This window comes from Rana temporaria, chromosome 3, assembly GCF_905171775.1.
Source record: "Rana temporaria chromosome 3, aRanTem1.1, whole genome shotgun sequence".
NCBI lineage: Eukaryota > Metazoa > Chordata > Amphibia > Anura > Ranidae > Rana > Rana temporaria.
In genome coordinates this window covers 356,892,231-356,907,009 of record NC_053491.1, presented here as the reverse complement: position 1 = coordinate 356,907,009, position 14,779 = coordinate 356,892,231, and the positions used below count along the sequence as shown (strand labels likewise).

General features: G+C 43.6%; 1 protein-coding gene across 1 annotated transcript in view; it reads right to left on the bottom strand.

The window, feature by feature from the left end:
- The window catches only part of UHRF1BP1L (UHRF1 binding protein 1 like), a 147,891-nt gene that overhangs the window by 32,634 nt on the left and 100,478 nt on the right, over window positions 1-14,779 (bottom strand). The window contains exons 13-16 of the mRNA XM_040345219.1: window positions 13,319-13,460; window positions 7,457-7,647; window positions 2,104-3,482; window positions 86-252 (exon numbers count right to left, since the gene is read on the bottom strand). Coding sequence (XP_040201153.1) covers window positions 86-252; window positions 2,104-3,482; window positions 7,457-7,647; window positions 13,319-13,460 — 1,879 coding nt within the window. The remainder of the gene's footprint in view (window positions 1-85; window positions 253-2,103; window positions 3,483-7,456; window positions 7,648-13,318; window positions 13,461-14,779) is intronic.

Here is a 14,779-nt window from a genome sequence, read left to right as displayed (position 1 = left end):
ACTGTTAAAAATGACAGATTTTCCTTAAAGGATTAAAACCAAAATGATCCACGGTCAGAAGTGGACGTTTCAAACTTTTCCCTACCAGCTTCCATAGGGTCACTCCCATCGCTCTCCACCAGGTGCTCTTCCAGCAGGTTGCTGTCTATGGAGATATTGTCCAGGGAGAACTGGGACGGGCTTCTCTTCATGTTCTTGTAAGAAACAGAGAAGGTAGGCAGGTTGGACGGACAGCGATCCTTAGGGATTCCACTTAACAAAAATACATGGAAACCAGGTTTCAAAAATCAAAACAAGTAACTTCGGAAAAGGCATAATCATAATAAAAGAAAAACAAAAGTGGGTTATAGGAAGGAAAAATAAAAATAAATAAATAATAATTAAAAAAATAAATCTATCCGTCAAATCATATATATATATATTTTTTCCTTTTAACAGAAAGCCTAAATACACTTATGGGATCTCCTATCCTTTTATCTAAAAACAGCATAGGATTATACCAACACAAGATTATACATTCACTTTTAAATGGTATTTAACCCAAAAACAACAAATTATTATATTGCAGTTTACTAATTCTTAGATGTGATGGATGAAGGTTTCCTTTTTTTTAGGCTTTTGTTTTTTATCTTCACCTAGTGATATGTCCAATAAGTCTGTTATTTTTTTTTTAAACTTCCTTCCTCCAGCTAACATTTTTTAAGCAGTTACATCAACATTTTTTGGGGGGGAGATAAAGATTTTACATAAAAGCTGACTCAACTCTCTAAAGTCTGGTACACACCACTAGTTTATTTAATTTTTTTGGTTCAACCCCAAAAAAAACTGACAGCTAAGATCGGAGCCACTGTATAAACAATCCAATGTTAATACAGCGAGCACCCCTGCTGAGCTATTGTGTTCTGACAGGACAGGGTAGGACAGGGGGACAACCCCTCCCGCCCCCCCTCGCCCACCAGAACACTCCGGTTGGGGGAGCTGGTCGGCAGACCTTTTTTCGATTACGAGCCTTCAATCGAAGCCGGCGTCTGTCGGACTGGCTGTCATACTCAATTGTCGGCCTAAATTCGGCCCGTGTGTACTAGGCTTTACTGTCACTTTTGCGGGTCAGCCTGGTCATTATGCTTTTACTTTGCAGGGGAAAAAAGAGGAAGTAAAACTCATCAGGGTTTACTTCCTCTTTGAGTGTTCAGCTTTATATGCAGATACTATGTGGTGCTTGTACATCCGACCGTCCTCTAATGTGTTTGGTCAGTTTTAGCTTAAAAGGGCTGGAAATATATAAAATAAAAAGTAAGACGCTTATTGGCACTGTCTAGACACATACACAATTGTATTAAAACTGAATCAAAAATACAATCCTAAGGTTTCATTCACACAGCCATTTTTTTTACTGATGTAACATGTGTGTTTTCTAGAAGAAAGGTTCCCGGGTAATGATCAGTAAAATACTTGCGTATAGATGCGTTTCAACAGAAAGGCTTTGTGTATTTGTGCACAGTCATGTTGGAACAGGAAGGGGCCATCCCCAAACTGTTTCCAGAAATTTGGCAGCATGAAATAGTCCAAAATGTCTTGGTATGCTGACGCCTTAAGAGTCCCCTTCACTAGAACTAAAGGTCCAGGCCAACCTCTAAAAAACAACCCAAAACCAAATACCCCGCTCCACCAAATTATTTGGACCAGTGCAAAAAGCAAGGTCCATAAAAACATGGATGAGTTTGGGGTGGAGGAACTTGACTGGTCTGCACAGAGTAATGACCTCAACCTGATAGAACACCTTTGGGATAAATTAGAGCATAGACTGTGAGCCGGGCCTTCTCATCCAACATTAGTGCCTGACCTTACAAATGCGCTTCTGGAAGAAAGGTCAAACATTCCCATAGACACACTCCTAAACCTTGTGGACAGTCTTCCGAGAAGGGTTGAAGCTGTTATAGATGCAAAGGGTGGGTCAACTCAATATTAAACCCTACGGACTATAGCTGGGATGCCATAAAAGTTCATGTGCTTGTAAAGGCAGGCGTCACAATACTTTTGACAATATAATGTATAATCTTCTTTTGTTTGTTAAAAGTATATTGAACAAGTAAATCAAATTACCTTGTGTCAGTTTGTTTCTTCTGAGCCTCAGTGATCTGTATGCTGAGAAGTGGATCTAAAACAGGCTCTGTATCGGGGGCTTGAAGGTTAATAAGATTTTCTTCAAAATGGCTGACTGAACCGGAAATGCTATCATCACTATTATGGGCATCATCTAAGTGGGCATCGTCTTTAAGACCATTGACATTAATCAGCTGTCCCAAGATTCCATCCTCTACCTTCAAAGAGCACCCTTCAACCGATTTTTCCAAACTTTCCATCCTTGGCTCAGCGTCGTTGAAGGACTTTGATAGGCCAACATCTGGCAAGTCAATCTTTCTAGGTTCTAGAATTGCCCCAGAGTCACCACTACCAGAATCAATGATTAAGTCAAGAGTTGAGTTACATATGCTATCTTCTTGGGTGCTCTCTGCTGGGGAAGTCCGTTTGTTTCCAGCAAGAGGGCTCCCTTGTTGGGAGATGGGGCAGGTGGATGTATTTTCCTCTGGTAAAGGGTGCAATAATAAAGAAACCTCAGCACTTTTTAGCAGCAAACCAATGGACAGTTTGGTGTCCTCAGTTGGTTTTCCAGTCACGCCCTCTACATCCTTCCGCAGATTGTCCATGACCTGCTTTAGTGATTCCTGCAGCAGCAATAAGAAAATATACTGATAGTGATTCATTTGAGCACTCATGTGTTTTTGAATATAAGCGAGGACTTGGATGTCTGCTTGGGGTGACTCTTCAGGTAGTGGGACTGATAAGCTACTGTCCAAGGACTGGGACTTCTGCAGTGGCAGACTCTGGCCATCTACATCTGTGCTATAGTATTGTTTTAAGAGTTTTTTGCGCTGCAGACGACCGGCAAAGTCCGTCGATTCGCTTTTGGAAAGGTTTACTAAAGTATCACCATTAGAAACGATATGTTTCTGAGACTGTGCGAAACGCCTGGGCTGGCAAACCCAGATGGAGAAGGGGAAGGAGTCAACAAAATTTACAGGTCGGCCTTTTCCGCTTTTAATCCCTTCGTAGTCGACCCAAAACTGTGTGAAATGTATGGCCCAGATGTCCTTACCGGAGGATGTTTTCAACGCATTGGTGTCCAGCTTTGGTGCAACAAAACCTTTGTAGACATCATGCATTTTAGTGTCCTGTTCAAATGCATGTCTCTGAAATATGGGGTGCAGGAGGTCATTGCTGTCCTCCGAGCGGGGGAAAGAGGTGAATGATTTAGAGAAGAAAGGGTAGTCTTTATAGTCCTGGAATATGGCTTCAAGGTCTGAACGTCGACAGTTTGGGGACTGCCTCGTGTTGCTGGCGATCACTTCCGAAGTCTGGATGCTGATAGCAGTTGGCTGGTCATGGTGACAGTCTAACTTCTTTTGTGATGGTAAGATAACCTGTTTAAAAAAAAAAAAAAACATTATAGAAGTCAATCTTTCTATAGAATCAGCAAAGTTTTTGCTTCGGTTTCAAAGCATAGTTGGCTAATCCAGCTTTGGTATTTTTACCTAAAGATAAGCCTATAATACGGCTTACCTGTACGTAAAATTAATATCTCCTAAATGTCTCCTGACATCACTGGCGCATGCGTTTTGAAGGTCCGGCATACCTTGCTGGATCTTCAAAGCTTTGTGCCACAACTGAGGGCTCCTGCGCGCAGAGCGCAGGAATGACATAATCACAGCTCCGGCCAATCACACAGCCGGAGCGTGTGAACCCGAACGAAAGACTGGGGGAAGATGTCAGCTCTCTCAGCGGTGTCCAGGTGCCACGGGAGGTCTTCGTTCAAAGGTAAGTATTTCATAATGTGCCAGTATGTGATGCATACTAGCACATTATACAATTGCCTTACAGGTGTTTGTTTGTTTTTTGTGTTATTTTTTACAAACCGCCGTTACAACAGCTTTAAGGCTATATTACTGAATACAGAGCTGCATACATGTGTGCTTAAAATGTTCATATCTGCATGCAGTTCAGCTTTGAAGTATTTGTAAAAGGATGAAGGTTTTTTACCTTCATACATTCTCTGCATGAAGGTACAAAAACCTGTGTGCCCCATTCTGTGTGTCAATTCTGTGTGTGTCACACAGAGTGGGGCTCGGGGGGAACAAGTGCCCCTGATAGCAAGCGGTTTTTCTATGGAGGCACTCAGCAGGGGGAGGGGCCCAGTGCACTGGCGAAGGACCTGAGAAGGGGAGGATCAGGGCTGCTCTGTGCCAAACCATTGCACAGAGCAGGTACATATAACAGGTTTGTTATTCTTTTTTTATTTCACGTTAAAGAAGAGCTTCTCTAAGCAGGGTTTGTCTCTGCACAATTGTGTGTGTGGTTAGTAATCTATAGGTACTAACAGTAGTCATATTCAAACAGACTTGTTATAATATGGCTTCCTTCATTCAGAAACCTATCCCCGCTTTTACACCCACATAAGACCCATGTTGGGGAATGTTCCTGACACTTACTAGAATTAAGAAAGCCAGTTGGATGAGTAGCCATCTCCAACATTACAGAAGACCAGTTGAATGTGAATAACCACTATTAACTATACCCTGACCTAAAAAATTAAAATCTTTAAAGACATACTGATGCTAACCCTTTCCCAAGGTCTTAAAACGACAGCAAAAATATGTAGATACCACCAGCATATCTTTTGTTTTAAAAGCATATTTAAAAAAAAAAAGCGCTGACAGCACGGCGCTGGAGGGCTTTGATTTCAGGCAAGTTTTACATAATGTGCTAGTTTGCAATGCAGACTAGCACATTATAGCTTTAGCTTGCAGGTTGCAAAAAAAACAAAAAAAAAACAAACACACACAGCGGTTTACAACCGCTTTAACCCTAAACTGCGTAGGGGGTTATTCACTGTCTAAACGATAGCAATGTGGAATCTACGAAACCCGCTGGTTGAAAGAAAAAAAAACTGATAGGGCCAGATTCAGGTAGATCTGCGGCGGTGTAACGTATCGCATTTACGTTACGCCGCCGCAAGTTTTACGGGCAAGTGCTTGATTCACAAAGCACTTGCCTGTAAAGTTGCGGCGGCGTAGCGTAAATCCCCCAGGCGCAAGCCCGCCTAATTCAAATGATCCTGCTAGGGGGCGTGGATCATTTAAATTAGGCGGGTTCCCGCGCCGAACGTACTGCGCATGCGCCGTCCCTAAAATTTCCCGGCGTGCATTGCGGTAAATGATGTCGCAAAGACGTCATTGGTTTCGACGTGAACGTAAATGGCGTCCAGCCCCATTCACGGACGACTTACGCAAACAACGTAACATTTTCTAATTGCGACGCGGGAACGACAGCCATTCTTAACATTGGATACGCCACCTAGGGGGCAGCTTTATCTTTATGCCGCGTATCTCTTACGTAAACGGTGTAAATTTACTGCGACGGGCAAGCCTACGTTTGTGAATCGCGTAACGACTCATTTGCATATTCTAGGCCGACCGCAATGGAAGCGCCACCTAGCGGCCAGCGTAAATATTGCACCCTAAGATACGACGGCGCAGGCCGTCGTATCTTAGGCATGTTTAAGTGTATCTCAGTTTGAGAATACACTTAAACATACGACGGGCTTAGATTCGGAGTTATGTCGGCGTATCTGCTGATACGCCGGCGTAATTCTTTGAGAATCTGGCCCTCAGTGTGTACAATCTTTATAAATGTGCCATTTTAGAGCTCTAAAACAACTTCTTCCTTAGGCAAAACTATGAGAAATGGAGGATTTGGTGATATTTATGACTTTTGGAAGCATTCACAACAGTGTCCTGCAGTCTAAATCATTCTATATGGGGTCCAGGAACCATCTGGATTGTGCCAATATCCTATGGAAATTACCATGTGCAAGTCACTCTATTTTTCGCTCAAGACCATCATTAGAGACATTAGTAGCAGACTGGTCATGCTAAGGGGTCTATTCATAACAGTTTTCAAAAAAGATTCACACTGTTTTCCAATTAAATCCTGCCCCTTTGTTTACATGGGGATTCCTGGCCAGCAAATGAATGGGGCCGAATGACATTACTGTTTACTACATTGTTTAACATCCATCGACAGGAAAAAAGCTGTCACATAAAAGTGGTAAAATTACTGCTACTATATATGACGTTAGGTCCTCACTGAGTGAGTAAAAAAGTCCACCATTCGGACAAATGCTCAAAGATTAATCCAAACACCTTGAGCTCATTCTTACCCCCAAATGAACCACAATAAAAAAAAAATTTTATAGTAGATCTATGTCTTGATACGGTAAGCCGTACCTTGTTAGGATACAGATCCACCATCATTAAAAATAAAATTGCTTCAGACAAGAGAAAAATCCTGCATCTTTAAAGGACATTTTTATTCACGGAAACATGGATGTTGCCATTGCTAATTTCTCCTTATTGAAACTCTAGTTGCCGTTGAGTCAGTAATCCTTCAAGCGGTAGTAAAGTTTGTAAAAAATTCACCCTGCAATGCAATGTCATAATGTGCTAGTACGAGTCGCATACTAACACATTATAAGGGACTGACTTTAAAACAAAGCCCTCTATTGGTGCGCTGTCACCGCTGACAAGGCTTCCATTTTCTCCCAGTCTTCCTTCCAGGTTTGTGCGCTCTGGCCATCTGACTGGCCAAGCCGCAATGACGTCTTTCCAGCACACGGGAGTCGCGGTTTATGGTGCTAACCTCTGAGGGAACGGCGCGGTATGCCGCTCCTTCAGAGCACATGCACCGGTGACCAGTCACCGGCTGCTGCTCCTCGGTATATTTTGTTGGGAAGTTCAGTGTACTGCGCTCCAACTAGTGAGGGGTTGCAGTGTTGTGGCACCAGCACCAGTGCCTACGGCCCAATTGTTCTGCCCCTGTTTAACAGGGGCGAGCAATTACAATTTTTGATGCAATACTTTGCAGCAGGGCTTATTCCTGCGCTCCAACTAGAGTATCTGTGAGGGGTTGCACTGTTGTGGCACCAACACCAGTGCCTAAGGCCTAATTTGTGTGCCCCTGGGGCGTGTAACAAATGTGATCTAGCTTGCAATCTGGTCCAACACATCCAATACAAAAACGCTGATGTAGAAAAGCAGTTTTTCTTTTTTTTTTTACAACTCAATTTGTAGTTCTTTTTTAAGCAATTCAATTCCCTTGTGTTTGGCACAATCTAAAAGCGCCCGTGGATAGAAAATTCCCCCGTATTTCCCGTAATCACATTGGCAAAATAAGAATAGATTTTATAACATCATTATATGCCGCCATGCTGTGCTCTCATAAAATATACATAGTAAGTAAATATCATTCATGCATGGATTAGAGGAATAGCCTGGAATATCAGACTGAATTATTCAGCAATGTTTGTTCCACCTGCAATAACCTGAGACCGGAGAATTACCTTCAGCATCAGACCGTCCACCCGAATGTCAATGTGCTCATCGTTGGAGCTGTCACTGAGTTTGTACATAGCCATGAACTGGTCAACGCTCTGCCTCAAGTCCAGAATGAATTGGTTTAGCCACAGGATGCTCCTGTCATCCACAGTGATCTGCAGTGCATTCAGTTGTACATAGAGGTTGGAACTTGGAACTAAGAAAAAATAAATCATAAGTGGTTTCATTATAACAGTTAAGCCCCAAAAAGTCAGCTGTATTCAGTACATGTGTATCACTATATACCTGTATATAAGCTAACTTTGTAGATAGCAAGGAATCAATCACACAGTCATCAAAGCACATCCTTAAAGCAACCCTTTCAGTAAACTTTAACACCCAATAAAAAATTTACCTGAAGAAGTGGGTGTTTACCGCTTTTGCCACCTGTACCGCTGCTCTGTTGAAGAGAATTCGCCAGCTGAAGCCTTTTTCAGAAACCCACACATCTGGGAGAATCCATCCCTTGGTCCCCTGCAATGGTTTCTACCACCGTCCCTCATTACTAGAGGGTACAACAGTGATCTACTAGTCAATGGGAGAAACTACTAATAGTTGCAGGGGACACTCCTGAAAGGGTGTTTCATGACGATTCCTCTTCAATAGAACAGTGTGCAGAGGCACGGGTGGCTTTAAAGAGATAAGTAGTATCCTCCATCTTCTTTCCAGGTACAATTTTTGTGCGAGTTTCAGCTTGCTGAAAAAGGTAACTGCACTAGAAACATAGCTTAGTGCCCTGCATATATAAAAGGCAAGTCAAGCACGTTCACAAATGTACATTTTTTTATTTTTGCTTTTGTCTTGGTCTATGGCAGGGGTCTTCAAACTTTTGGAACAAAGGGCCAGTTTACTGTCCTTGAGGCTTTAGAAGGGCCAGACTGTGGCCAGTGAGATTAGAAAACACTGTGCTGTCAATGAGTGCAAATAGCGTCCCATGATTGGTTTTAGTGGAAGGAACAGTGCCCTCTTGTAGGTGTTCAACATAGGAATGGTACCCCATCATTGGTATCTGCGGGAGGAATGGTGGCCATGATTGGTGTCAGTTGATGGCATGGTGCCCCAAGGGCTGGATAAAGGCAAGCAAAGGGCTACATCCGGCCCATGGGCCGTAGTTTGGAGACCACTGTCCTATAGGATGATCACGTTGCAAGCACATGTTAAGGGATACTAGAAATGCCCTCTGTCACGTAATGGAACAAGGGGCCTGCTTCTTCTCCTATTTTAAGTGTTCAACTACCAGTTAAGAGTAACACAACAGTTAATTTCTACCACAAAAGCAACTGTTGTTTGAAAGATGAAGCTTGACAGCTGTTATGCTAGGAGGCTTGTTATTGTAGGCTGGAATCACTACGGAAAATAGAGGTTATCAAGCACAGGTTAAATGAGGTTATAGTGCTGGCCAAAACTTTAGTGGACCAAAACTGATGCCGCGTACACACCATCACTTTATGTGATGAAAAAAAACGTCATTTTTTGTGAAGTAAAAAACAACGTTTTTAAAACTTCAATTTTCAAAAACGACGTTGCCTACACACCATCGTTTTTTCACAATGCTCTAGCAAAGCGAGGTTACGTTCACCACTCTTTTCCATTGAAGCTCGCTTCATAACTAGCTTCTGGGCATGCGCGGGTTTAAAAACGTTGTTTTAAACGTCGTTTTTTGCTACACACGGTGATTTTTTGTAAAAAAAAAAACGATGTTTTGAAAAACGACACAAAAAATTGAAGCATGCTTCAATTTTTTTTTTGTCGTTTTTCACAAGACATAAAACAACGTTTTCCCCACACACGGTCATTGAAAATGACATTTTTAAAAACGTCGTTTTTTTTCATCACATAAAGTGAGGTGTGTATGCGGCATAAGTTTCTACATCCTAACCTGCAAAGCCTGCACAGCAATCAATTAACCACTACAATGATGACAGCAATCTGTATATGTAGATTTAGATTTGTTTCCTTCAACCTTTCTAGATTAGTTTCCTTCTAAACTACCTATATGTAGTTTTATATTCACTTCCAGCCTGTTTTTACAGGCAGCTCGCTGTTAGTCTGGGTTTTCCTTGGGGCCCCTGGAGTGATCAAAATTATATATAAAAAATGACAGCGCACAGGTTTGTATTAAGCCCAGTAAAAAGTTTATTATATACGAGGTCCGAAAAAAATAGAGAGCGAGTTTTAGAGGCTCACGACTGCCCTTTCATCAGGGCTGTAGAGCTAAAAAGCTAAAACTGTATATATAGAGAAAAGCCAAGCACAAAACTTATTTGAAACTTTTCTAATATGTTTTGTGTTAGGCGATGCTTTTAATTACAGTAAAACCTTGGTTTGAGAGCGTTTTGCAAGACAAGAACATTTTTAAAATACATTTTGACTTGATATACAAGTAGAGTTGAGCGAACCCGAAAGTTCGGGTTCGGTACGGACTTTGGGTTTTTCCCAAACCCGGACCCGAACCCGAATAATTGGAAAAAGTTTGGGTCCGGGATCGGAGTTCGGGGGAAAAAAAATGCGTGGAGGTCCCCGCAAATTCAATAACCAGACCCTTTAGGTCTGGTATGGATATTAAGGGGAACCCTGCCGTCAATTTAAAAAAAAAATGACCTGCGGTTCCCCCTAAATATCCATAACCAGACCCTTCAGGTCTGGTATGGATATTAAGGCCCCGTACACACGTGCGGATAATCCGCTGAAACCGGTCTGCCGGACCGTTTTCAGCGGACATGTCCGCCCGGAGATTTCTGTCTGATGGTTGTACACACCATCAGACAGAAATCCGCGCGTAAACAATACGCGGGGCGTGGCCGCGCCGTCGCGGCGACGATGACGCGGCGACGTGGGCAGCCCTGGAAGTTCAAAGCTTCCACGCATGCGTCGAATCAGTACGACACATGCGAGGGATGGCGGTCGGTTGGACGTGTCTGGTGAGTCTGTACAGACGACCGAACACGTCCGACGGACAGGTTTCCAGCGGATAGATTTCTTAGCATGCTAAGAAATTTTTATCCGCTTGAAAAACGGTCGGCTGGACAAATGTCCGCCGAAAAATGTCCGCTAGGCCGTACACACGACTGGATTTGTCTGCTGGAACTGATCCGCGGATAAATCCCAGCGGACAGATCCGGTCGTGTGTACGGAGCCTAAGGGGAACCCCGCCGGCAATTAAAAAAAAAAAATTACGTGCGGTTCCCCCTAAATATCCATAACCAGACACGTTATCCGAGCACGTTGACCTGGCCGGCCGCAGAAAAGAGGGGGGGGACAGAGTGCGGCCCCCCCCTCTCCTGAACTGCACCAGGCCATGTTGATGGGGACAAGGGTCTCATCCCCACAACCCTTGCCTGGTGGTTGTGGGGGTATGCGGGCGGGAGGCTTATTAGAATCTGGAAGACTCCTTTAACAAAGGGGACCCCCAGATCCTGACCCCCCCTGTGTGAAATGGTAATGGGGTACACTGTACCCCTACCATTTCACGAAGGAAGTGTAAATTCTTGTAAAAAAAAAACACACACACACCGTAGAATAAAGTCCTTTATTAATAAAAAAAAGAAAAAAACTCCAGCGGTGATAATCCACTCGTTCCGGCTTCCTGCTCCAACGCTGTCCTGATCCAGCGATGAGTGCGGGTGATCTCCAGCGATGAGAAGATCCAGCGACGAGTGATCTCCGCTCCAGCGATGAGGAGATCCATCCATCCGGAGCGCAGCATCGCCGACCTCCTCTTATCGCTGGACACAGCCCAGCGAATGACGCGCTGGAGCTGTGACATTACTTATATAGAGGAGGCAGGGCCACCCGTCACGTGACCCCGCACCCTCTGACATACCCTCTGCTACGTCACTGGGGAAGCCCAGGAAGAGGGAAGTCTCTGGGCTTTTTTTTTTTAATTGACGGCGGGGTTCCCCTTAATATCCATACCAGACCTAAAGGGTCTGGTTATTGAATTTGCGGGGACCTCCGCGCATATTTTTTTCTAAAAGTCCGTGTCCCATTGACTACAATAGGGTTCGGAGTTCGGGTTCCCGAACCCAAACTTTTTTTTTAAAGTTCGGGTTCGGACCCGAACCCGAACATCCAGGTGTCCGCTCAACTCTATATACAAGCGATGTCTTGATATAAGAGTAGCGTCATGTCACAACTGAGTATAAAAGAGAAGAGAGGTGCCTCTAAGTGTAGCAATATAGTTACATTTAAAGCAGGGACAACATTTTGCAACATATTGCTACACTTAGAGATGCCTCTCTTCTCTTCAATACTCTTTAGCTCCTACTGGGTTTTTCTTCTAATCCCCTTGTGAGTTGTGGAATGAATCATTTGAGTTTACATTATTTCTTATGGGGAAATTTGCTTTGATATACAAGTGCTTTGGATTACAAGCACGTTTCTGGAACAAATTACACTTGCAATCCAAGGTTTTATTGTATATTGTTTTAGGTTGTTTTGCCCTTCAGCACTGGTGAAGTGGTAATTGTGATCACCAGAAACGTGGTGGCAATCAGCGGGCTAGGGGAGGGTCGATGACCAAATTGTATTGCTTAAAAGCAGTAGAGAAAAGTGAGGTCATGGGCTATTCCATAATACCCAACATGGCTGCTTCGATCAAATTAAGGGTTTAAACACAATCACATAGCTTTTGACAGGTAAGACAAAATAAAATGTATTTTAACTGTGTTGCTGTTTGCCCCTAGTTTTGGTTTAAAATGGCTCTGAAGACACATTAATTTTGTAAAAAAAAGCCCAGTATGTTTCAAGAGAATAAGACTGTTGCAAGCTTATGCGCATGCTCATAATTCTGAGCAAAGGCTTTCTGCAAGACGTGTACTGGCACAAACATATTAGTGTGCACGCTTAGTGATGCGCGTGCACGCACGTTACGCACCGGCGACAAACTACCTATTTAGGCTATATTATGAAATAAAGAGATTGCAGACTGGTCTTCAACTAGTTCCTGCTTTACTTGCACCCCAAACCGCTATATTTGCCTTTGTCTGCATGACCTGGCATGCCCCTGACCTGTCTCTGGATTCCTGCCTACCTGTTGTGACCTTAGCTTGTGCTCTGACTTCACTCCTGCCTTTGTTCCTGTGCCTCGCTACCCGGCTGCCGATGACCTTTTGGCTTGTGTCCTGGCTACGTTCCTGTCTGCTTATCAATTGTCGCCATGCTCCAGTCTCTGGTCCCTAGCTACACCAGCCCTTATGTACTCTGTGTTCTCACACCACATGTAACCACTACCAGGGGTGTTGAACAGGAGGTGCAAGAGAAGCCCCCTCTCTAGCTCGATCTCCTCCAGGTACATGGCCATTTTTTTTCCAGATATGGCATAAATAGCAAGACTTGAGTATTACTCACATACTTTATTAAGAATCTTGCTTCTTACTAGGAAAAAATTCCCAGCATGAATAAAATTGTTTTTGTATGATCTCATGTAATTTAGTGTAACAGCTCTTAAATGTCATACTCTTGCACGCTTGTTAGATCATCTCACGTGATGTTTATTGAGAAAGGTTTATGTGATCAGAACTATATTAATTTTTAGATAAAAGTATATCTAAACCCAACCAAAAACATAATATATTGCAAATTACCAGTTTATTTTTTTTGCATTTTCTGCCATTACAGAAAAATACCTATTGATCATGCCTCCCTGTCACTGCTTGTGGACTGGACTAATTACATAAAATAGTCAAACTCCTATTTCCATCCATACAGATCACAAAAAGCACACACATTTACACAGCTTCACTAAATCTGCTACTCTCTTATCTAAAAATTGTATTTCAGAGTAAAAATATTGAAGGGGAAAAAAGATGATATATGACAAGTCTTACTGGGGAAATTCTTTCCATCTGGGAAATAATATTCAGTAAATTCAATATGAATCGCAGACATTTCCTGGGGAAGATACAAACTCTTCTTATTGCAGGAAATCATAGTTTTAGGGGACGACCGGCATTGATCTGCTGTGGATACCTGAAAGACAGTTATTTATTACATTGTCATCACAGAAGTCTGAGCCTGCACTGTATTACATCTTCCCTACAGGAAATCTGTAATAGATATTGGAAAAGTAAATGAGAGGAAACAGAAAGAGGGGTGATGGATGGAGGAGGTGGTGTAGAGAAATTGATAGGGGGAAAAAATTGTGAAGACAGGGAAGATAGCAGAGAGCAAGGGGGTGAGGAGAGCAGAGAGAGGGAGAGAGCGAACGTGAAGGGAGGACAAAGAGAGCAAGAGGGGAAGAGGAAGAGAGCACATAAGAGGAGAAGGGAGCAAAGAGAGTTTCACAAGGGAAGTTCAAGAGGAATAGGAAAGAACACAAGGGGGCAGGGAAAATGGGAAACACAAAGAGCCCAGCTGAAGCAGAGAGAGCACAATGGGAGCACAATGAGCGCAGTTGGAGCAGAGATAGCACAATGGAAGCAGAGAAAGTGCAGTTGGCATAGAGAGAGAGCACAGCGGGAGCAGAGAGAGAGCACAGCGGGAGCAGAGAGAGAGCACAACGGGAGCAGAGAGAGAGCACAACGGGAGCAGAGAGAGAGCACAACGGGAGCAGAGAGAGAGCACAACGGGAGCAGAGAGAGAGCACAACGGGAGTAGTGAATGTGCAGTTGGGGCAAAGAGAGCACAACGGGAGCAGCGAGTGTGCAGTTGGGGCAAAGAGAGCACAACGGGAGCAGCGAGTGTGCAGTTGGGGCAAAGAGAGCACAACGGGAGCAGAGAGTGTGTAGTTGGGGCAAAGATAGCACAACGGGAGCAGCGAGTGTGCAGTTGGGGCAAAGTGAGCACAATGAGGGCAAGGAGAGCACAATTGGAGCACAAATAGTGCATTTGAAGTAGAGAGAGAACAATGGGTGCGGAGAGGGCGCAGCTGGGGCAGAGAGAGCACAATAGGAGTGGGAAAAGTGTAATGTGAGCAGAGAGTGTGCGATGGGAGCACAGAGAGCTGAATGGGAGCAGAGAGAGTGCAAGAGGAAAAGAGAGCACAGAAGATGAACAGGAGGGATAGTGAAAGGAAGAAGGGAGAGCACAAGAGGAGCAAGGAGAAAGTGGGGTGAGGTCAGGTCAGTTCCAATAGGTCAGTTTGATAGATCAATTTCTGATGAGGAGCAGTGGCCAGTCCATGCTGGCACAATTTCGATCCATCTATGGCAAACTTAAAGGAAGGAGAGAGATTACAAATGGAGCAGAGAGGAAATGTGAAAGCAGAAGAGAGCACAAGACAGTGGAATAGAGAAATGGGATAGGATGATACCATTTATTGATTAAAGATTGTAGTGCAAGCACACTGG